General features: G+C 42.9%; 3 protein-coding genes across 3 annotated transcripts; 2 read left to right on the forward strand and 1 right to left on the reverse strand.

The window, feature by feature from the left end:
- Nucleotides 1-5,937: 5,937 nt before the first annotated feature.
- Nucleotides 5,938-13,358, forward strand: LOC106588598 (ras-related protein Rab-40C). The gene is made up of 6 exons (XM_014177756.3): nt 5,938-6,973; nt 7,193-7,253; nt 7,345-7,405; nt 7,538-7,615; nt 9,932-10,154; nt 10,547-13,358. Exons 1-6 carry the CDS (start codon nt 6,820-6,822, stop codon nt 10,843-10,845), a joined length of 876 nt encoding a protein of 291 aa, XP_014033231.1. The 5' UTR covers nt 5,938-6,819; the 3' UTR covers nt 10,846-13,358.
- Nucleotides 13,359-14,243: 885 nt separating this feature from the next.
- LOC106588590 (WAP, Kazal, immunoglobulin, Kunitz and NTR domain-containing protein) lies at nt 14,244-18,140 on the forward strand. Its single transcript, XM_014177743.3, has 2 exons — nt 14,244-15,647; nt 15,858-18,140. Exons 1-2 carry the CDS (start codon nt 15,366-15,368, stop codon nt 17,403-17,405), a joined length of 1,830 nt encoding a protein of 609 aa, XP_014033218.1. The 5' UTR covers nt 14,244-15,365; the 3' UTR covers nt 17,406-18,140.
- LOC106588597 (methyltransferase-like 26) lies at nt 17,851-20,259 on the reverse strand. The gene is made up of 6 exons (XM_045707226.2): nt 19,900-20,259; nt 19,483-19,645; nt 19,277-19,336; nt 18,845-18,912; nt 18,670-18,748; nt 17,851-18,414 (listed from the first exon to the last, which is right to left on the reverse strand). The coding sequence occupies exons 1-6, from the start codon at nt 20,091-20,093 to the stop codon at nt 18,358-18,360; spliced, it is 621 nt and encodes a 206-aa protein (XP_045563182.1). The 5' UTR covers nt 20,094-20,259; the 3' UTR covers nt 17,851-18,357.
- Between the last annotated feature and the right edge of the window lie 1,379 nt (nt 20,260-21,638).

Genomic DNA, 21,638 nt, shown 5'->3' on the forward strand with positions numbered 1-21,638 from the left:
TCTTCATAAATGAATTTGTCAAAGCAACAAAATAACAAAGCAACAAAATAACTAGGGCTTTACAATGATGGTGGACTCATGGAGAAATGTTGGTATTAAGTGGGAACCAACTGAAGCTAGGACAGCTGAGTCCCGACACATCTTCTGAAAACATCTGAAACCCTGCCTCTTCAAACAGTATCTTAAAATCTTTCACAGAAGTCAGAGGGTGCACAGTCACATGTCAAAATTAGGAATTTTGGCACTTTAGCAAGTCATTATTCATGTAAAAAATGTGCTTATTAAATTATCCATGTGATCTATATTAAAGGGCACTTCAATTAATATAACAGGCTTTTAAAATACAATATTGGTGTACAATTTTTACCCTACTTAAAATATCAAAGGGAAGCAAAAGGCACTCATTTCGTGGAACGACCCAACTGCTGGTCAAAGTAAATCGTCAACCTTGGCTTTATACCTGTTCAAACAATACACTCCAGGTGGCAGTATGCACCCTTTCAGTTTGTTTATCAACTCAAAGAAGTAGTAGAATAAGAAAATGGGCTACTTCAAAATGGAGATGAGATGGCCTCAATGGTGCCACAATGTTGCGTCACAGAGAGAACAAGGAGCCAGATGATTCAACATAAAATCTTAAGCATCTGGTTGGAATTTCCGCTCCCCACCAAATATGGAGGGGAGAGGAAGCCCAGTGGCCGGCAGTGGGAAAGTATGGAGCGAGATGGAACTGGGCCGACATTTGGCTGATTTTCTCATCAAAGAAAAGCCCGATCTCAATACAGTTTTCTGTTCCCAAATCTATGATATGTTATGAAAAGAGTACACTAAGTTTTGTTGATGTGACCCTTTGCCAAAGTTTAAAAAATGTACATTGTTTAAATCGAATTTAGTTATCGCACACTTCACAGAGAAGGCGTTCTCTTCTTCTTCTTCTTCTTTGTCTTCTTCTTCGGTGGGGTTTAATGGCGTTGCATTACTGCCCCCAACTGGACTCTAGTAGAAGAAGAACAATTATAGAAATAGTGGCATGAGGTATAAATGCACAGTGAATAACGAATAACAATAACAAGTAAAAATAACGACGATATACAGGGATTACCAGTACCTAATCGATGTGCAGGGGTACGAGGTAACTGAGGTAGCTATGTAAGGTTGAAGTCGGAAGTTTACATACACCTTAGCCAAATACATTTAAACTCAGTTTCTCACAATTCCTGACATTTAATCCTTGTAAAAATGCCCTGTCTTAGGTCAGTCAGGATCCCCACTTAATTTTAAGAATGTGAAATGTCAGAATAATAGCAGAGAGAATGATTTATTTCAGATTTTATTTCTTTCATCACATTCCTAGTGGGTCAGAAGTTTACATACACTCAATTAGTATTTGGTAGCATTGCCTTTAAATTGCTTAACTTGGGTCAAACATTTTGGGTAGCCTTCCACAAGTTTTCGACAATAAGTTGGGTGAATTCTGGACCATTCCTCCTGACAGAGCTGGTGTAACTGAGTCAGGTTTGTAGGCCTCCTTGCTCGCACACGCTTTTTCAGTTCTGCTCACAAATTTTCTATGGGATTGAGGTCAGGGCTATGTGGTGGCCTCTCCAATACCTTGACTATGTTGTCCGTAAGCCATTTTGCCACAACTTTGGAAGTATACTTGGGGTCAATGTCCATTTGGAAGACCCATTTGTGACCAAGCTATAACTTCCTGACTGATGTCTTGAGATGTTGCTTCAATATATCCACATAATTTTCCTACCTCATGATGCCATCTATTTTGTGAAGTGCACCAGTCCCTCCTGCAGCAAAGCACCCCCACAACATGATGCTGCCACCCCTGTGCTTCACGGTTGGGATGGTGTTCTTTGGCTTGCAAACATCCCCCTTTGTCCTCCAAACGTGACCATGGTCATTATGGACAAACAGTTCTATTTTTGTTTCATCAGACCAGAGGACATTACTCCAAAAAGTACGATCTTTGTCCCCATGTGCAGTGCACATCAAAGTGTTTCCTTTCAGATGGTACCAAGAATATGCATATAATTGATTCAGGGCCTGAGCTACAGGCAGTTAGATTTGGGTATGTCATTTTAGGTGAAAATTGGAAAAAAAAGGGGTGGATCCTTTTAAGATACTGTTTGAACAGGCAGGGTTTCAGATGTTTTCGGGAGATGGGTAGGGACTCTGCTGTCCTAGCTTCAGTTGGTTCCACTATTAGAGGGTCAGGAAAGAGAAGAGCTTGGACTGGTCTGAGCGTATACAGTGTATTCGGAAATTATTCAGACCCCTTCACTTTTTCCACGTTTTGTTACGTTACAGCCTTATTCTAAAATGGATTAAGTTGTATTTTTTTCCTCATCAATCTACACACAATACCCCATAATAGCAATTTTTGGACATTCAGAGACTTGTCCCGAAGCCACTCCTGCATTGCCTTGGCTGTGTGCTTAGGGACATTGTCCTGTTGGAAGCTAAACCTTTGCCCCAGTCTGAGGTCCTGAGCGCTCTAGAGCAGGTTTTCATCAAGGTTCTCTCTGTATTTGGCTCTGTTCATCTTTCCCTCTATCCTGACTAGTCTCCCAGTCCCTGCCGCTGAAAAACATCCCCACTGCATGATGCTGACACCACCATGCTTCACCGAAAGGATGGTCCAGACGTGTCGCTTGGCATTCATGCCAAATTGTTCAATCTTGATTTCATCTGACCAGAGAATCTTGTTTCTCCTCCACAGAGGAACTCTGGAGCTATGTCCTTCCCCAGATCTGTGCCTCGACACAATCCTGTCTCGGAGTTCTACGGACAACTCCTTCGACCTCATGTCTTAGTTTTTGCTCTGACATGCACTGTCAACTATGGGACCTTATATAGACAGGTGTGTGCCTTTCCAAATCATGTCCAATCAATTGAGTTTACCACAGGTGGACTCCCATCAAGTTGTAGAAACATCTCAAGGATGATCAATGGAAACAGGATGCACCTGAGCTCAATTTCGAGTCTCATAGCAAAGGGTCTGAATACTTATGTAAATAAGGTATTTCTGTTTTTTATTTTTTATGAATTGGAAAAAATGCAAAAAAACAGTTTTTGCTTTATCATTATGGGGTATTGTGTGTAGATTGATGAGGGGGGGAAATCATTTGATCAATTTTAGAATAAGACTGTAACGTAACAAAATGTGGAAAAAGTCAAGGGTTCTGAAAACTTTCAGAATGCACTGTATACAGCTTGTTGCATCGGGGCTATAGACATATAATCCATAGAAGGGTTATGGAACCTCTTACCCTGGCACTTGACTATTTATCTCATGGGTACACTAGCAATGGCTGCCAGTCCTGACTTGAATGGGAACTGCCATCTGTGGATTATATTTCTATGGTTGGGTACAGCTGTTTGCCTTTTGCAAATTAAAAAATAGAAAGAACGACAGTTTGGAAAGCAAATGCCTACTTCTGACATGAGAAGACTAACCGTTCTGTAGAACCAATACCAAAAACAGCAGCACTGTTTTTCAAAGTAGGTTACCTCATCTTGAGACAGGCTATTGCCAAGACTCGTGCATCGGCCATCACCGTGAGTAGTAGCATATGGCTTCATCTTCATTATTAGGTGAGGAAGTTTGCCATTGGAAATGTTATTTAGTAGCCTACTGTAGCCTATAATGTTCCCCATGTGTGAAAATCCTAAAAACACCTCAGCTCAACTGTTGCCTACGCCACATCGCAAATGTTATTATAGTTTTATAATGAAAGGGCTTTTTCTTCAACAGTAATTGTACCACGCACGAATTGCATCTTGGTGCATGGACTTGTATACAGTACGAGAAGAAGAAGAAGAAGTCTTGGCCAAAGCATACATGGAATTGTTGCTTGAATCTGAAAGTGCGGCAAGTGAAGTGTGTGACAATGAGTGGAACATGGTGAAATCAAAGAATGGAAACGAAACTAGCTAATCAAATAAAATTGTATCTGTCGCATACACATATTTAGCAGCTGTTATTGTGGGTGTAGCGAAATGATTGTGTTCCTAGCTCCAACAGTGCAGTAATGTCTTACAATACAAATACACAACAATACACACAAATCTAAAAAGTTAAAGAATGGAATTAAGAAATATATAAATATTAGGACTAGCAATAAATATATGATGGGATGTATAAATATTATGGACAGTATATGAATAGAATATGTAGTATATCTGTAGAATACCTGGAATAGAATAGTATATGTACAGCAATAGTTCAATAGGATAGAAAAGCAGGGTGATTTTGTTTAGTTGAAAAAAAAATGTTGATAGTTTGTATGATTTTTTATACCCCACTTTGTTTCCTTTTTGGGATCCTTATTATCCACCCGCAAAGTAGGTAGCTTAATGCAAATCAAATTGTTGTGAACACCATTATGCCAGAGAAGAAGAAGAAAAAGTAGAAGAAGAAGAATACCGGCAAACTGGATGTAAGGATATATAAGTTATCCTGTACGAGCATATGGGCATGTGGCAGCAGTGTGTAGGAGGGAGGTTCCTAGGTGTGAGAAGTGACCAGAAGGGCATGAGACAAAGGAATGTGTAGCATTGGGGAAAGTAGTGGTACACTTGAAGTCGGAAGTTTACATAGACTTAGGTTGGAATCATTAAAAGTTGTTTTTCAACCACTCCACAAATTTCTTGTTAACAAACTATAGTTTTGGCAAGTCGGTTAGGACATCTACTTTGTGCATGACATAAGTAACTTTTCCAACAATTGTTTACAGACAGATTATTTCACAACTCACTGTATCACAATTCCAGTGGGTCAGAGTTTACATACACTAAGTTGACTGTGCCTTTTAACAGCTTGGAAAATTCCAGAAAATGATGTCATGGCTTTAGAAGCTTCTGATAGGCTAATTGACATCATTTGAGTCAATTGGAGGTGGAGGCTAATGAAGCACAGGGGTGGCAGCATCATGTTGTGGGGGTGCTTTGCTGCAGGAGGGACTGGTGCACTTCACAAAATAGATGGCATCATGAGGTAGGAAAATTATGTGGATATATTGAAGCAACATTTCAAGACATCAGTCAGGAAGTTAAAGCTTGGTCGCAAATGGGTCTTCCAAATGGACATTGACCCCAAGCATACTTCCAAAATTGTGGCAAAGTGGCTTAAGGACAACATAGTCAAGGCATTGGAGTGGCCATCACAAAGCCCTGACCTCAATCCCATAGAAATTTTGTGAGCAGAACTAAAAAAGCGTGTGCGAGCAAGGAGGACTACAAACCTAACTCAGTTACACCAGCTCTGTCAGGAGAAATGGTCCAAAATTCACCCAACTTATTGTGGGAAGCTTGTGGAAGGCTACCCGAAACGTTTGACCCAAGTTAAACAATTTAAAGGAAATGTTACCAAATACTAATTGACTGTATGTAAACTTCTGACCCACTGGGAATGTGATGAAAGAAATAAAATCTGAAATAAATCATTTCTCTACTATTATTCTGACATTTCACGTTCTTAAAATTAAGTGGTGATCCTAACTGACCTAAGACAGGGAATTGTTTACTAGGATTAAAGGTCAGGAATTGTGAGAAACTGAGTTTAAATGTATTTGGCTAAGGTGTATGTAAACCTCCGACTTCAACTGTATGCATTAATTGTAGGGGTGCCCATGGGGCTTTGGATCAGAAATGTCCCGTGCGAGGCAGGTTGAGGTTTCCAGGGTTAGAGTAATGCAAAAGTTGTCATATGCTGAGGCAGTGAAGAAAGTAGAGGAAGATGGGTCAAGGGGGATGGATCCTGAGAGGAGTGGTGTGAGTAGTAGATCTGTACCAGTACAGAGGGATCGGGCAACAAGTGATATATGTTTCAGTAAGATTGGATCTTTATCATTTATAGCAATGGATATCAACTGTTCTGCAGGGATGGAACGTAAGTCACAGAAAATTGAAGTTGTGGCAGCCACAGAGAAGTATTTGGGTGTGCGAGACTTGACATCCAAAGAGTTACAGGGTGTGTTAAGTGGTGATGTGCCATCCTTTCAGGTTGTTGGCATACTTTTGATTTTGACCCCCCCCTTTGTTCAGGGACACATTATTCCATTAATGTTAGTCAGATGTATGTGGAACTTGTTTGGTTTATGTCTCAGTTGTTGAATCTTGTTAACGCAGTTGACAGTGAGCAGACGTTTCTTTTTTTTGCTGAGTTTATAATGGAGTTGAACTCCAGTCTAGTAGGTGGCGGTAATGCAACATATATTGAATGCCAACCGCTATTAAACTTCATCGAAGAAGAAGAGGAACCGGCAAACTGGATGTTGATGCTGGCAAAAGCAAAATCTAGGTTGTTGTTATTTGCATTGCTTAGCTACTGACGCGTACTCGAAGGCAACTAATTGTTATTTATGGACTCTTAAATGAAGTACCATTTTCGTTTTGAATTAACATTTCAGAAACAATGTTATACCTTGTAGAGGACATTTGGTTTTGGAGGCAGAATGGCCCAGATTAACGTTGTTTTCGTAAATTAGTTTAGGTAGCTAACGTTAGCACGGGGTATTTTTCTTTCACATAATTTACTAGATAGCTAACTAGCTAGGTAATGGATTTTCAAAGAAAACGATGGAATTGGAGATAATTCGTGCTCAACGCTCATTGTATTTTTTGTAGCTGGTGGTGCGAGACACTGCTAGCTAGTAAGCTTCATTTCTCAGTGGCTAACGTTAGCTACAGTATCGTTAGCTTGTAAACAACGTCGTTCGCCCTTAGTGTTTGACAAGGCATTCCCCACATAAATTCTCCCACCCGCAGTCGTGGATCTCCAAACTCGGTCTTAACTTGATACCAATGCGTGGGATGATGGCTACACAGGGCAGCCCTGTCAAGAGTTACGACTACCTCCTGAAGTTCTTGCTGGTTGGAGACAGTGATGTGGGGAAAGGAGAGATCCTAGACAGTCTGCAGGACGGATCAGCAGAGTCTCCCTATCCCTACAGCAGTGGTGAGTGTATGTAACTAGTTAGAATATATCAAGTGTATACATTATATGAAGTATAAACATTCTAGTCAGAGTTTTTTTTTTTTTTTACTCAGGAATCAAACTGGCCATTTGCCATTATACTCTCCATCCTAAGCTATCAATCTTGTGGATGAAAAATCAATCCCTTGTAGTTTGAGGTTAAGGTTGGGCTGTCTGCTATAATCATGTTTGTTTTCTCAGGGATTGACTACAAGACTACCACAATCCTGTTGGATGGTAGAAGAGTCAAGTTAGAGTTGTGGTACATGTAGAAAATACTTGTCTAATACTTGTAGAAAACTCATTGACAGAAAGCGAAATGGAATCTAACAGGGTCAATCTTTGTTCAACAGGGATACGTCAGGACAGGGTCGATTCTGCACAATCTTCAGGTCATATTCGCGTGGGGCACAGGTGACTTAGACCCCTTAATTCAAAATGCTTCAGGTTCTAGGCTATATCATCTGTGTATTTAGGGACAAGTGGACTGTTTACTGATTAAAGATGTATTGCTTGTTCATGTCCCCCCACTCCCCCAACCCACAGGGAATCCTGCTAGTTTATGATATCACCAATGGCTGGTCGTTTGATGGCATTGACCGCTGGATCCGGGAGATCGATGAGGTAAGCTAGTTTGCTGACTGATCGTTTAACACTGCACGTCTGACGATGTGACTCAAGTCTTCCTTGTAAACAGCATATCTGCCTCATCATGCTGCAGTAATAGCTCAAATGAAATCCACCATACCGGTTTGTAGATAGTAGAATCACTAGCCATGTAGAGCTATTGCCGGGCAGGCAGGCTGTAGTCTGAGGATCTGCTGTTATCGAAAGACTCCCCTCTGGCAAACGGTTTAGGTCAGTCACGACCAAAACCTCCCACACCCTGAATAGCTTTTTACCTCTGTGCTGTGGCCTTCACTAACTGGCCACTGGTACACCTTTTATCTTCCCGCTCAGACTTTACACTCTGCACTATTGGGGTGGCAGGTAGCCTAGTGGTTAGAGTGTTAGGCCAGTAACTGAAAGGTTGCCAGATCGAATCCCCGAGCTGACCATGTAGAAATCTGTCGTTCTGCCCCTGAACAAGGCAGTTAACCCGCTGTTCCTAGGCCGTCATTGTAAATAAGAATTGGTTCTTAACATACTTGCCTGGTTAAATAAAGGTTCAATGTAAACAAACAAAAAAATCCGCAAGGATGCAAACTCAGCACTTTTTGGAGATATTCGCCGTTTTCATTTGAAAATAGGTTGTTCGCGTGAATCGTGTAGATCCGCAAAAATAATAATGGAAGAGAGGCCGAAAAGATCTCCTCCCTGTGTGATCACTAAATGATGGTGCGTTTCTCATTTAGAAATGAATGACTGAGCACAGAATGCTTCCCTACGCGTCCTACAAATAAAATATTAAACCGAGTTAAGAGTGTGACGTCATATCAGAATGAGTACTTCACCCAATGTCAGGTGCGACAGCTGTGAGCAGCCAGCCACATCCCCTAACCAGCCATTAGACTACCTCAGCTGCTCCTCTCCATCCGTTCTCCGTCAGTTTATAAATGTTATGTAAGCCGTGATGGCGAGCTGGGGTGTGCAGACAGTGATGAGGCTTGTGGTTACATTTGTTTAGTTATTGGAGCGGCTCGCACCACGAAGTGGATACAAATGGTTTAATTTCTCCAGTAAGAACAAGCAGGGCCAGTCTGACTAGGCTTCTCTGTCACGCAGCCTCTGAGTGCCACTGCCAGAGAGGGAAAAATAGAGCAAAGTGACAGTCATGCTTGCGCCTTTACAATACTGAAAGCCACTCAAAAGTTATGCCCCATGTTACTGGAGCTACCTTCTCCCCTCTCTCCCTTGAATTGGTGCACATTTCTATACAATATTCTCAGTTTTAAACTACTCGCGGGCCGCAAGTTTTTGGTTTGATAACAAACAACCTTGTTTAGCCATGCTACCTGGCTGGCTAGCTAACATCATGGTACCTTGTCTATGCACACATTTGGATGGCACCGGAAAAAGGGATAGATAGCCTTCTAAAAGAGATGCTTCAAAGGTAGGATGCATATGCTTAATAAATGTATTCTAAGCTAAATCGGATTAAAAATCAATTTTTTTCTTGTGTTCCTTAAATTCTGTTTGGTGCCTAACTTTTGGTGTGTGTGAGTGAGTGAAGAGTAGTCTAAAGATGATTTCATGTAGGCCTAGTGTGTTTTCCCCTTACTGCCACAATGAAAATGCACATCATTATGCATTTCTATTCCTTACTACATTCCTCCTGCCCAATCACAGGTAGGCCTTTGGATATGAGCAAATCAGCTATTTTTTTTGCAGTAGCCTTTTCTACTATACAGTAAAAAGTGTGAAGTTAAATTCAATGTGTTGTTTTGAGCAGAGGTGTGAATATCAGGGACAGGGTTTCGTGCAGAACGTATAGAGAACGGAAACACTGGATTTAATAACTGACATCAATAAGGGATCATAGCTTTCACCTGGGTCCACCTGGTCAGTCTGTGTCTTGGAAAGAGAAGGTGTTCCTAATGTTTTGTACACTCAGTGTATAGTTCTAATGTAGTTTTAAAGTGTTAATTATGTAGTCTGTCGTTTTTTGCTTCAGTGTACTTGCTGTGTGTGGATTCTGTGTCTCTATATTTAGTCTTTTCTGTCTATTGTCTGTCTGACTCTGTAGCAGCACCATTTCACCAAGAGAAATTCCTGGACATGCAAATGTGTTTACAGAATAAAGGTCATTCTGCTCTTCTTGTTTCCTTTCCTGCTTTGAGAAGGCCGGTGTGTTTCCTGTTCGAACAGGGTTTGTGTGTGATTTGATTAAAGGAATCGTACACAAGATAGGAGTTGTTAACAAAACAACCCCTACCCTCAATATCATCATCCTCCTATTGCTTTCTTATCCTAACCTTAACTTTCTCTCCTTTCCCCCAGCATGCCCCGGGGGTGCCCCGCATCCTAGTAGGCAACCGGCTCCACCTGGCCTTCAAGAGGCAGGTGCCCACGGAGCAGGCCCGCGCCTACGCCGAGAAGAACGGCATGACCTTCTTTGAGGTCAGCCCGCTGTGCAACTTCAACGTCGTGGAGTCGTTCACGGAGCTGTCGCGCATCGTGCTGATGAGGCACGGCATGGAGAAGTTCTGGAGACCAAACCGAGGTGAGGAGACCAGGGAAGACTAAAGTTACAGCCACTGTAGTGTCTTGGGTTGGGAAGCCTTAGGGTGCAGTAAAACAATGGGAAAGGTCAAAGGTTATTGTTGGTGTGAGGAAACTTGGGCCTGTTTGTTATTTGATGTTGCCACTCTTCAGTTCTTTGATTTGATTGATATGTGGAATATATCTCTTTGGAATAATGAAAGGTGGTTGTCTCTTGCTTGCTGTGTTCTCAATTGATGGGAGGAAGCGCACTGGGCTCTCCTCGTCATTGACACAACAGCAGCTGTCCCGCCTGCAAAACAAACCAGCAACACAACTAGATTGTTGTCATGTCCTATGCTATATCGTTATAGCATGTAATACAACATGACAATGTCCTTCCCTGTCCACCAGTGTTCAGCCTCCAGGACCTGTGTTGCCGGGCCATCGTCTCATGCACCCCCGTCCACCTCATAGACAAGCTGCCTCTCCCGGTGGCCATCAAGTCCCACCTCAAGTCCTTCTCCATGGCCAACGGAATGAATGCTGTCATGATGCATGGACGCTCCTACTCCGTGGCCACCAATGTGGCGGGCGGCGGCGTGAGCGGCAACAGCAGCAAGGGAAACAGTCTCAAACGCTCCAAGTCCTTTAAACCGCCTCCGAGCCCCCCCAAGAGTAGTAGCATCAAAAGTAACTGTAACATCACCTAGTGAGGGGCGAGGGAGGAACTTCTGAGGCCTCCCATTGGGCCTAATGCTATTGCTGTATGGGGCGCTCAGGGGCCCCAATTTGGAGATGCATAAACGCACAACAGGAACTGTAAGAGCTGTGAGTGAGTCCAATATGGCTTTCACTCTTTCTGAGCCCCCTAGCGCCATCTTGTGGGTCACCGTTAAACCCACAGCTACCACCCACTGTGACCAGTAGAGCTTGTAGTCCTTAAACCCGGAAGTGAGTTACCTCTGGTTCGTTCAGCCTTTCCTATGGGGAAAGAATATGGTTTTGGGATGAAGACTGAAAATAATGTCTGAGGTTAACACTGGCTTAGGAGATCTTATACAGTACACTTTGTTCTATGAGATAATAGCAGCCAGTTAACATGACCTTCATTCATTATGAAGCCTTTATGTGCTTTTTTTTTATTACATAAATGCTTCAAAATTCACAAAGTGACGTTAGCTGATGAAGATTATCTCCTAGAACAAAACGTATAAGATCTCCTAAGCCTGTGTTTACCACAGACCTTATTTTCTGTGTTTATCTAAAAACACTGAAAGGCTTTGTCCATCGAACCGTGGCGGAGTTAGTGCCTACAAAAAGACATTACTATTTCTCTCCATACAGCCTCTTGGACTTCAAGCTGTGACGTCATCACTCACCTTACTGTCAACACTACAAGAGCGTATGAGGACTCTGAACAGATTCACTGGGTAAATGTATATTTAAGTAAAGACTTATTGTACATACGTGGTAATCGGTCGGCTTGTTTTCCAGTGGATTTTTTGCACTGACCTCTTACGTGATTCGTCTTGAATGTTTTGGGAGTTTGTGTTTGGGATTGTGTTAATATGCCTGTCTGTTGACTTTGTACCTCCTCTTCAGTACTTATAGCCTATGTCTGGGTCGTGTTCATTAGGCCATGCGATGGATAACGTTTTTCAACGGAAACCGAAAATTTGAGCGTTTCTTATTGAACAAGCTCAGGTTGTCCTTTCTTGTTTGTCTTTTTTATTTTCATTTGCTGCCTACTGAACATGACCCTGGTTTGATATGGCTCAGAAACACATTGAGCGATTATTCTTTCCAAATCTCACACGGATTTGCCAACAAATAGAACAATTAAAATATTGAAACTGCAGCTTTTTAAAAAAAAAATGTATATACTCTCTGCCAAAGTTTTTGTGTGTGTTTTAATGTCTTCATGATTTTATTTGACCTTTATTTAACTAGGCAAGTCAGTTAAGAACAAATTCTTATTTTCAATGATGGCCTGGGAACAGTGGGTTAACTGCCTTGTTCAGGGGCAGAACGACAGATTTGTACCTTGTCAGCTCGGGGATTCGATCTTGTAACCTTTCGGTACCTGCCGCCCATCCATCTGTTGGTCTTCTGTGTGTTGCTCTGTCTGTTGACTTGGGTCTTTGTCCTGTTTGGCACCAGAATGTATAACATCAGTCTGGTCTGTGCTCATATGATTGATTCAAAGCAAATGGGGTCAAGCTGTTATAGCAAAGGGTCATTGTAGATTACACTGGTTTCATTTCAGAATAATGGGTGCAATATCAGACTGCTCTCCCTCACTGTTTGGATTTTAAAGGTACTCGGGGGGGGGGGGGGGGGGAGAGAACTACCGTAACAACTAAGCATGAGGCTCTACTTCTGTGCTGTTATAGTCCCATGGCTACCAGGCTGTGAACAGTGTGAAGTGAACACAGATACTGTGTGATAGTGAAGTCTTGCATCTTGATCATCTCCATATCTGCAGTGCTGCTCGTGGCAATGTCATTTAGCTGAGTCTACCTTTAATGCTGATCAGAGAGCCAATGGTGAAATCGTGTGTTGATCCAAGTCTGTTTGCTCATTCATGGCCCTTTGCCCTGAGTGACCCTATGGGTCCAATATGTGCCTGGCTTTTTACCGGTATCATGATTTAACTTGAAGTATCAGTAGGATTTTTGGGGAATGCCGCAAAGGGCTAAAATATCTTTCATCTGAATCACTTTGATAAGTGGTTATGTTAACTTGTGACTTACTAACTTTGCACTCCAGTAAACGTACATTTATCCACATAAAGCAAATTCCATACAGGCTTAATAAAAAGAGTTCATATTCACAATTTTATTTATACCCATTTGTTTATAAATAATATTCAGTTTTTCTGTTGGTGTGTTATATTTTTGTAAAGGACACCATTTTTAGAATGTATTTCCCTATGCTCACTGCAAGAGAGATGAAAACCAATGCATGCAATTTTTCTCTGTTTCTATGCCCTTTTATTAAATAAAAGGTCAAGGAAAAGAGTCATTATTCAGGGTATTATAACCACTACCTGTATGTGGTATAAGCTGCTGAGTTGATTGTAAGGATGATGAATGGTTTTGTAAATAAATGTGGCTGCATATTTTCCATGGAAAGAAATGGTTTTCCCCAAAATTAAACTGTTATACTTTTTTATTCAAAAATGTTTTTTTTACTGAATAACTGCATTGTATATTTTTGATTAGTTGGTTAAGTTTTGCTCATGTGCATATTAAGTACTTGCCCTTCTCTTCCTGGGGACCAAACAGGAAACAAGAGACAACAAATAATATACATAATACCATGTCACCTGTTTCTGCCTCACGCATCAGAAAACTGATGGCTTCTGCCCTATGAGCCGTTCTGGCTTCTGCCCTATGAGCCGTTCTGGCTTCTGCCCTATGAGCCGCTCCTGGCTCCTGCCCTATGAGCCGTTCTGGCTCCTGCCCTATGAGCCGTTCTGGCTTCTGCCCTATGAGCCGTTCTGGCTCGCATAAGCAATGGCTCGTGCAAGGCCACTTACCTACATAATACAGTGCAAATTACAATACAAAATATATTTAAAAAATAGCTGTCTCTTCACAGTCCCCGTTGTGCCGTAATGTGTTCTTTTATCTGGTTTTATTGCTAGCTTGAGTTTTGTGGTGATATTATTGGCACAGCTTTGGCAAAGTCAGTGCGCGAGTGGTGGGAATTTTTTGTTTGCCTTTGTCCTCTCCGACCCCTTGGCTGTCGGTATCAAGCTCAAGTGAAGTAAAACGGTGGGGGATCTGAATTGATTAGTCGCCCCGGGGTTATTGGCTCCGCAGCCCCTGGCTCGCGGCCTCTCCGCAGCGGCTCTGAATGCCGGCGGTCAAAAGTCACGCGAAGGTTGAAGGGTCACGTTCAATGAAAGCGAGGGGAGTTTGCTTCTCATAGCCCTTTGAGCCGTGTGGAGACAAAGATGAGTCACACGCCATTGAAAATGTGTCGCTTTACGTCTTGCCACCTGACCGTGGCATCTCTGAGCTTTGTGTGAATGATGGGTGTAAACTGACCGACGCGTCTAGACTTCGACTTGAACACAACCAAACGTAAACAGCATGTTTCTATGCATGCACTATCAGTGTCAAGTTACACATATTTCTTGCCACTTATGCTGTGCGCGCCTACTCAAAATGTTTGATTCTTTCTCATTCAGATAGCCTATCTAGTCTTATTAATCCCACATTTAAAAAGTTGTCTATGTTCATCATGACATATTTAATATCAACATTTTATATGTTCTAGATAAACTAGATCAAATTACACCATAGCCTACTTATTGCGTAAAAGTGGATTGCGTAAAAAACTGAATTGGACACTTATGTCAACTTATTTGTCAGTGTGCATTTAATTAATTAATTAATTAAATTTCACCTTTATTTAACCAGGTAGGCCAGTTGAGAACAAGTTCTCATTTACAACTGCGACCTGGCCAAGATAAAGCCAGTGCATGGGTTCACTAGCAAACAAAAAGTACCTCCTGTTAGGAAACTTCTCAATCATGGCCCATTTATATGAGCATTATGAGCAACACTTCTAGAGTGTTTGTCTGGACGCATGAAACATTGATGGATTTCTCGCCGGAATGTTTGGCCCCGTGCGTACTGTTGTTGGGACAGCTTGACAACACCGCCCTATCAAGATTCCTTTGATGTCTTTACAATGTTTGTCCAGTTGCTTAGCGCATGGTGCTGCTCCATAAAAGTTTCAGACACTGGACAACCATGGGGGCGGTCAGAGGCGCTGCCCTTCCTACCTCTAGTCACACCAAAACCGATATTGCGTCTCTCTATCTCTTTGTGTAGTGAGTTGACTCCGCACGCCTTGGAAGTCAGCGTAGATATAGCATGATTTTTCTGTTGTTGCAGTTTTTTGTTTTAGTCTAACGGTTTTGCGATTTGATCAAACCAGAGTGGATTCACATGTTATTTTTTACCTCTTATTCGAGGCTACTTGTTGAATCAATGTACAGCGCAGAGGGAGATCTTTTTGTTGGACAATGGTATTCATCTGAAATTTGAGAACCGTTTCTCTTGCGTGGCGAGCGACAAATTGGCACTTGTACCCAGATTGGTTACGCACAAACTGGATGGCTAAGTTTGAACAGAATGGACGTATTTTCTTGAGGGGCTGCACGGAAGTTATGGAACTTGTTGATGGATGACTTTCATGAAACGTTCCTTTTAAAATGAATATATTTTCCCTCAGCCGTCGAGGGGTTGGAGGTGGAAAGAACGTGGACACAAACCAGAAAAAAACACTTATATACCCAAAAGGACTCTTATCAGGACGCGTTGGTTGGTCCTCTCTTGTGTTTTTGGTTTGCCTCTGCGTATTCCCACAACAGACGTGGAGTGCAAGTCTAGCTGGTTCCAAAGTGGAACATCCAGGAGTTTGTCCCAACAAGCTGAATGCTAACCTTTGGGTTGATGCACAAAGCACCTGCGAACGGGAATGTGAAGTTGACGAGGTGAGGCATTTATATGTATTCAATATTTAATTCCACAATCCATTGTGTCATTTGTTTATGACAAACAATTGTAAGGAAATGTGTTATACTGTATACTGTACATGTTCATTACATTTTCTATTTACTTTATTAGGCCTACCACTTGGTGTGTGTTGTATTGAAATATACTATGTATTTTTGCCTCAGTAAATGCCTGTTGTTATTCCCCAGGACTGTGCTGGCTTTGAGAAATGCTGCACCAATGTGTGTGGACTCTTCAGCTGTGTGGCCGCCCGTTTCTCTGATGGCACCCCTGCTCAGCCGGATGGCCAGGGCGGAGGAGAGAAGGGCTCCGGGGGCCAGGGCTCCATCGCCACCTGCCAGGGCTTCATCTGCAGCCAACAGGGGGCCACCTGCGACATCTGGGAGGGCCAGCCCATCTGCAAGTGCCAGGACCACTGCGAGAAGGATCCCAACTTCACCTGTGCCTCCGACGGACTCACCTACTTCAACAAGTGTTACATGGACGCTGAGGCGTGTACACAGGGTGTGACGCTAACTGTGGTGACCTGCCGGTTTCATCTATCTGGGCCTCAAACAAGTCCACTCCCCCAGGACACAACAGCCAATCCAACGCTGACATCCTTCCTGGAAGACCCCATTCCCCCAACGCTCTTCTCCAACCCCAGCCACCAGTCGGTCTACATAGGCGGCACGGTGAGCTTCCACTGCGATGTAATGGGTGTCCCGCGGCCCGTCGTGACCTGGGAGAAGCAGAGCGAGCGCCACGAGAGCCTGGTAATGCGGCCCGACCGGATGTACGGCAACGTGGTCATCACCAACATCGGCCAGCTAGTCGTCTACAACGCCCAGGTGTGGGACACAGGCATCTACACTTGCGTCGCCCGAAATGCAGCCGGGGTCCTCAGCGCCGACTACCCTCTCTCTGTCATCCGTCGGACCGAGGACGACATCTTCTCAGAGGACCCCGAGATGGCAGGCATGCCCATGGGGCCCCCGTTTTCGCCCGCCGACTGCCTGGCGGAGGTGGACCGGCGGGAGTGCTCCGCCGAGCGCCACGTTGACTGGTACTACGACGCCGAGCAAGGTACCTGCCTGGCCTTCTCCAACGGGGGCTGCGATGACAGCCGCAACCGCTTCGAGACCTACGAGGAGTGCCAGGCATCCTGCCAGAGGGAGGGGATGGGGATCTGTTCCTTACCTGCGGTCCAGGGCCCCTGCAAGAGCTGGGAGGCCCACTGGGCCTGGAACTCCCTCTTGAAACAATGCCAGGCCTTTGCTTATGGCGGTTGCCAGGGCAACGGCAATCGTTTCCGATCCAAGAAGGAGTGCGAGGCAAACTGTCCGCAGTCCAAACGACGAGCGTGCAAAACATGCCGGGTCAAAGGTAAAATCGTCCCGAGCCTGTGCCGGAGCGATTTCGCCATCGTCGGTCGATTGACGGAACTGATCGAGGACCTCGATTCTGGGATCGCCCGGTTCAGTCTAGAGAAGATCCTCCGCGACGAGAAGATGGGCTTGGCATTCTTTAACACCCGCCACCTAGAGGTGACCCTGGCTAAGATGGACTGGAGCTGCCCCTGCCCCAACATCACCATGGAGGAGGGCCCCCTATTGGTCATGGGGGATGTACAGGACGGCATGGCCGTGATACAACCCAACAGCTACGTCAGACCCATCTCCGATAAGAGGCTGAAGAGGATTCATGAAGTCTTGGAGAAGAGGACCTGTGAGATGCTGCAGAGGTTCCGGGACTAGGGGCTCTATTCAATTCGTATCTCGGAAGTTCAGCGTTACAGTGCGATTTAAATTTAAAGGCAATTCTCCTGCATTTGAGGAGACTGCATTCACGGTAAACACTGCAAATGTCGGCTCAATAGGAAATGACCTTTACATTTCTATCACGCAATCTGTAACGCTTCAGCGAGACAGATTGAATAGAGCCATAGGACTGATCACCTCAACTTGGGCTGTCAGAGCAAGACTAATATACAAAGACATAGCCCTACAATGACATTTTCTGAAATGGAATGCACCGTACAGGTTATGAGAAACTCTTTGGTGGAGTTTGTGTCATGATGTACTGTATCAAACCACAGTCCATTTCTTTCTGACACTGTTTTCATTGCCCCATCAAATCAAGCACTGACTTTTCAAACAATACCAATGTTGTACATAACGCAATCAAATCGAGATTTGTAAATACCATTATTCAAATAGGTTTATTCAAATGTAATGTTTCACGTGTAAGATTTGTATTCACTGTAACGTGCTGTACTGTTTTCTAGTGATAATTCTATGCTGAAGTGGTCTAATGTTTCTCCTTTTTTGAAATCCCATAACTTCGATGCTTACTTCTTAATAGTAAATTAATACTCCAAGTTGATTGAAAAATGTAATACTTTTTTCTACACTTTTCTGATGTGGGTGTCATGCAAAAGCACCTTCCTACAACAATCCTATTCATTTTAATCAATAAAGGCGAGCACCATACATTTTGAAGTTACCAAACAAATCACCTATGTGTAGATAGAAGTTGGAAGGTGAGGGAATTATTGGATTTGGCATTGATTCAAATAAGGTATCAGTTCAGGTTCATTTTCAACCAATTGTTAAATATCCATTACTGGTAATGTTATACCCTGTACAGACAGGAGCGTGATGGTGCATTTGTGATGTTGGAATGGAACCCCAGAGCCGGCAGTGGACTTCACACCAGACTCTCCTTCCGGAACAGAAGGCACTTGTTGTTAGCTGGCATGTCAACCTAACGTTACAACGACAAGAGAAAGTGGTTATAAGCCAAGAGAAAGTGGTTATAAGCCGGCATCACAAAGTATTTCACGCATTTCGAGGTAAGAAATGGTAATGGATGTTTTAATGTTGCATCTTTTGCTATTAGAATACATTTGGTCTGACACAGTTCATTTAACATGTTTGTGTTACTTATGCAGATCATTGGATTTCATTCACATCATTATGAAAATCCTAAATGACTGATATTTGGAGTATCGCTTCTTACCATTTTCTCCAGGAACAAGCCACTCCTCTCTGCCACAGACCTGAGCAGGGTGACGTCCCTTAGGCCCCACTCTGGATTTCTATAAGACATCAACAGTTTGAGTTATTTGCTTCGATAATGTGTGGTCAAATAGCAGATATATTCACATTCCGGCATTATTGTAGTGCTCACTTACCTCGACCTTAGACTGAGGTCAAAGTCGATGTTGCTTTGTGGAGTGATCTGTCCATTTAACGCATAGGGCTAGAGAGACAATATTAGAAGACGTAAGACCAGTTCATGAGGGCAATTTTTCACAGTGAGTTCTAAATTGGACTCCCTAAAAACACGGCACTTCGATACAAGTCACTTTTAGGAGAGCATTTTCCCTAATCCTTTCCCTAACCTTAACCTAATTCTCCTAACTTTTCGTAACCTGCTGTGTAAGTTCTCCTAACCTGCAACGGAAAGGTATATCGAAGTTGCATATTTTTAGAGAGTCCCAGTTCTAAATATGGGAAATACACAAATATTGCTTCCAACATCCTTTCTTCTACATGCTTATTTACTGCCAACATCAGGTTGAGGATATAGTCAACAATGTGCTTGTAACAGCATTATAATATACCCCGTATGTCAGCAGTACTCCTTGTGGTTTCAGGATGGTTCCCGCTCCTTTGAACAAACCCTGTGAGTAAAAACATAACATCACACGATAATGAGTAGTGTAATAATGAGTAGTATGCAATAAAAGTATCATCAGTTAGTGGACCATTAACTGTGTATTTCTAAGAGCATCTCTATAGACAATATGTAGGCCTAAACAGTATTCACCTCAGTGCAGGCCATTGGGGAGATATGGATCATGTTGATGTTGAGTACCAGGTCCAAGGACTCGGGCTGGATCCCACCCCAGTTTTCACAGGGTAGAGAGGCGTCGAGGTGGATGGCTGGCTTCACGTTCGGCAGGTTGTGATGCGCTCTGTATGCGTCTATACTGGTGGCGGGGACAAAATAGATCATTCTCATTGTAAGCATCAACAAAAAAGAATAGCTGCTGATATAGGCCTAAAGAAAGAGTTAGGCCTACTATTATTATCAACATGAATATCATAAGTAACCTATTTTGAATAACGGGCAGCTTTGGATTTTGGGAAAAACAACTCAGATCTGGACTCACTGAACCGTTATGCCTAACGTTACCACATTATATATTCATTTGCAAGCCACAAAAAAACTCTTTAAACTCACCTGGCTAAAGATTGTCGGTCAAATTCTGACGGCTGCCAGGTAATATTTCGTAAACCCTGTGCGAAGTGGGTGACATGTTGCCCCGTACCAGACGATATCTCCAGTGCATTCAACGGTTTCGCCGTATCCACACTCTCACGGAGCACCGCAAGGATGGGTTCCTTATTTCTCTCGGCGGCAGGTGCATTGAGCATTTTGGCAACTCCTGGATACACTCTCCGCGCTAAAAGATGCAATTGTTTCCACCACTCCAGTTGAACTAGTTGGCTGTGCAAGTTAGAGTCACAACAGAGCTCTGAACAATATCGCCTCCGGACTGTAACAATATTAATCGACTTCCGCGTTTTTGTCACGTGATTAACACGTCACCCGGGCTGGTGTAATAACTGCAACGTTTTAAAAAGCTGCACAATGTGCACTTTTCCTGAGATTGCGGTTCCTTAGGATGGAGTAGCAGGGTGATTCTTCAACTACGGGCACTAGTATGTCCTCTTGGAACATTTTGTGGATTTTATTAAACGTCAGCCTCGAAACCTTAATGACTTGGAGAAGATCTGCAAAGGGGAGTGGGACAAAATCCCTCCTGAGATGTGTGCAAACCTGGTGGCCAACTACAAGAAACGTCTGACCTCTGTGATTGCCAACAAGGGTTTTGCCACCAAGTACTAAGTCATGTTTGGCAGAGGGGTAAAATACTTATTTCCCTTATTAAAATGCAAATCAATTTATAACATTTTTTACATGCATTTTTCTGGATATTTTTGTTGTTATTCTGTCTCTCACTGTTCAAATAAACCTACCATTAAAATTATAGACTGATCCTTTCTTTATCAGTGGGCAAACGTACAAAATCAACAGGGGATCAAATACTTTCCCCCCCACTGTATATAACGTTATCTACTCGTGAGAGAGTCAATTAAATGAAATATATATCAATATTTATTGTGAGTATGCCCTTTTTTAAGCATCCATTTTAGTTGAAAATGAAATGTCAGGCAACACACCACCTCAGTCACCCAATGAAAATGGGGCCAACATACCTGCAGGTATGTTGGCCCCATTTTCATTTGGTGACTGAGGTGGTGTGTTGCCTGACAGGTAGGTCTCCATTGTAACTGTTCTCTTTAAAGTCTGTGTTATATTCCATTGGTTGCATTTCCATTGCTTTCTCTTACTTCTTTGTTGTTGCTTTTTAAGCTCAGAGAGAGATTTCACTTCTCCCTTCTTTTTTTTTCTTCCAGTATCTCTCCCAGTATCTCTCCCTGATACCCCTTCCTCATTGTCTGCAACAGGAATGAGAAGTCGAATACTTGCTGCAAGGAAAAAGGTTGGAAAAGGTTGCTCAAAAACATACAAAGATCTTTGCATGACAAATGTCAAACTTGATAAAGCTTTAAGGAAAGCTGAGAAATACCCAAAAATGTATGATCAACTGATAAAGAAAATGGAGAGACAAGATTCCACAAAGACAAAGACAAAACTGCTAATGGCGGGAACTCCGAAGAACTTGAGAAGGATTTTATTGTTTCAAAATGCCATCATTGCAGAGTTAAAGCCAAAGTATAAAAAAATGTGCAGTGCCAAGAACAAACAAGTGGCTTCAAAAACGCTCAGAGGCAACATCCTGAGAAAGTATGGGCTGGTCAAAGCCTCAAACAGAGAATTTAGATTTTCAGTAAAAGCCATGAGGGCAAATGAAAACAGGCCAACAAGTCTTCAATACTCCAAGAAAAAGCAGT

Source organism: Salmo salar, chromosome 02 (assembly GCF_965601325.2).
Source record: "Salmo salar chromosome 02, fSalSal1, whole genome shotgun sequence".
Lineage (NCBI taxonomy): Eukaryota > Metazoa > Chordata > Actinopteri > Salmoniformes > Salmonidae > Salmo > Salmo salar.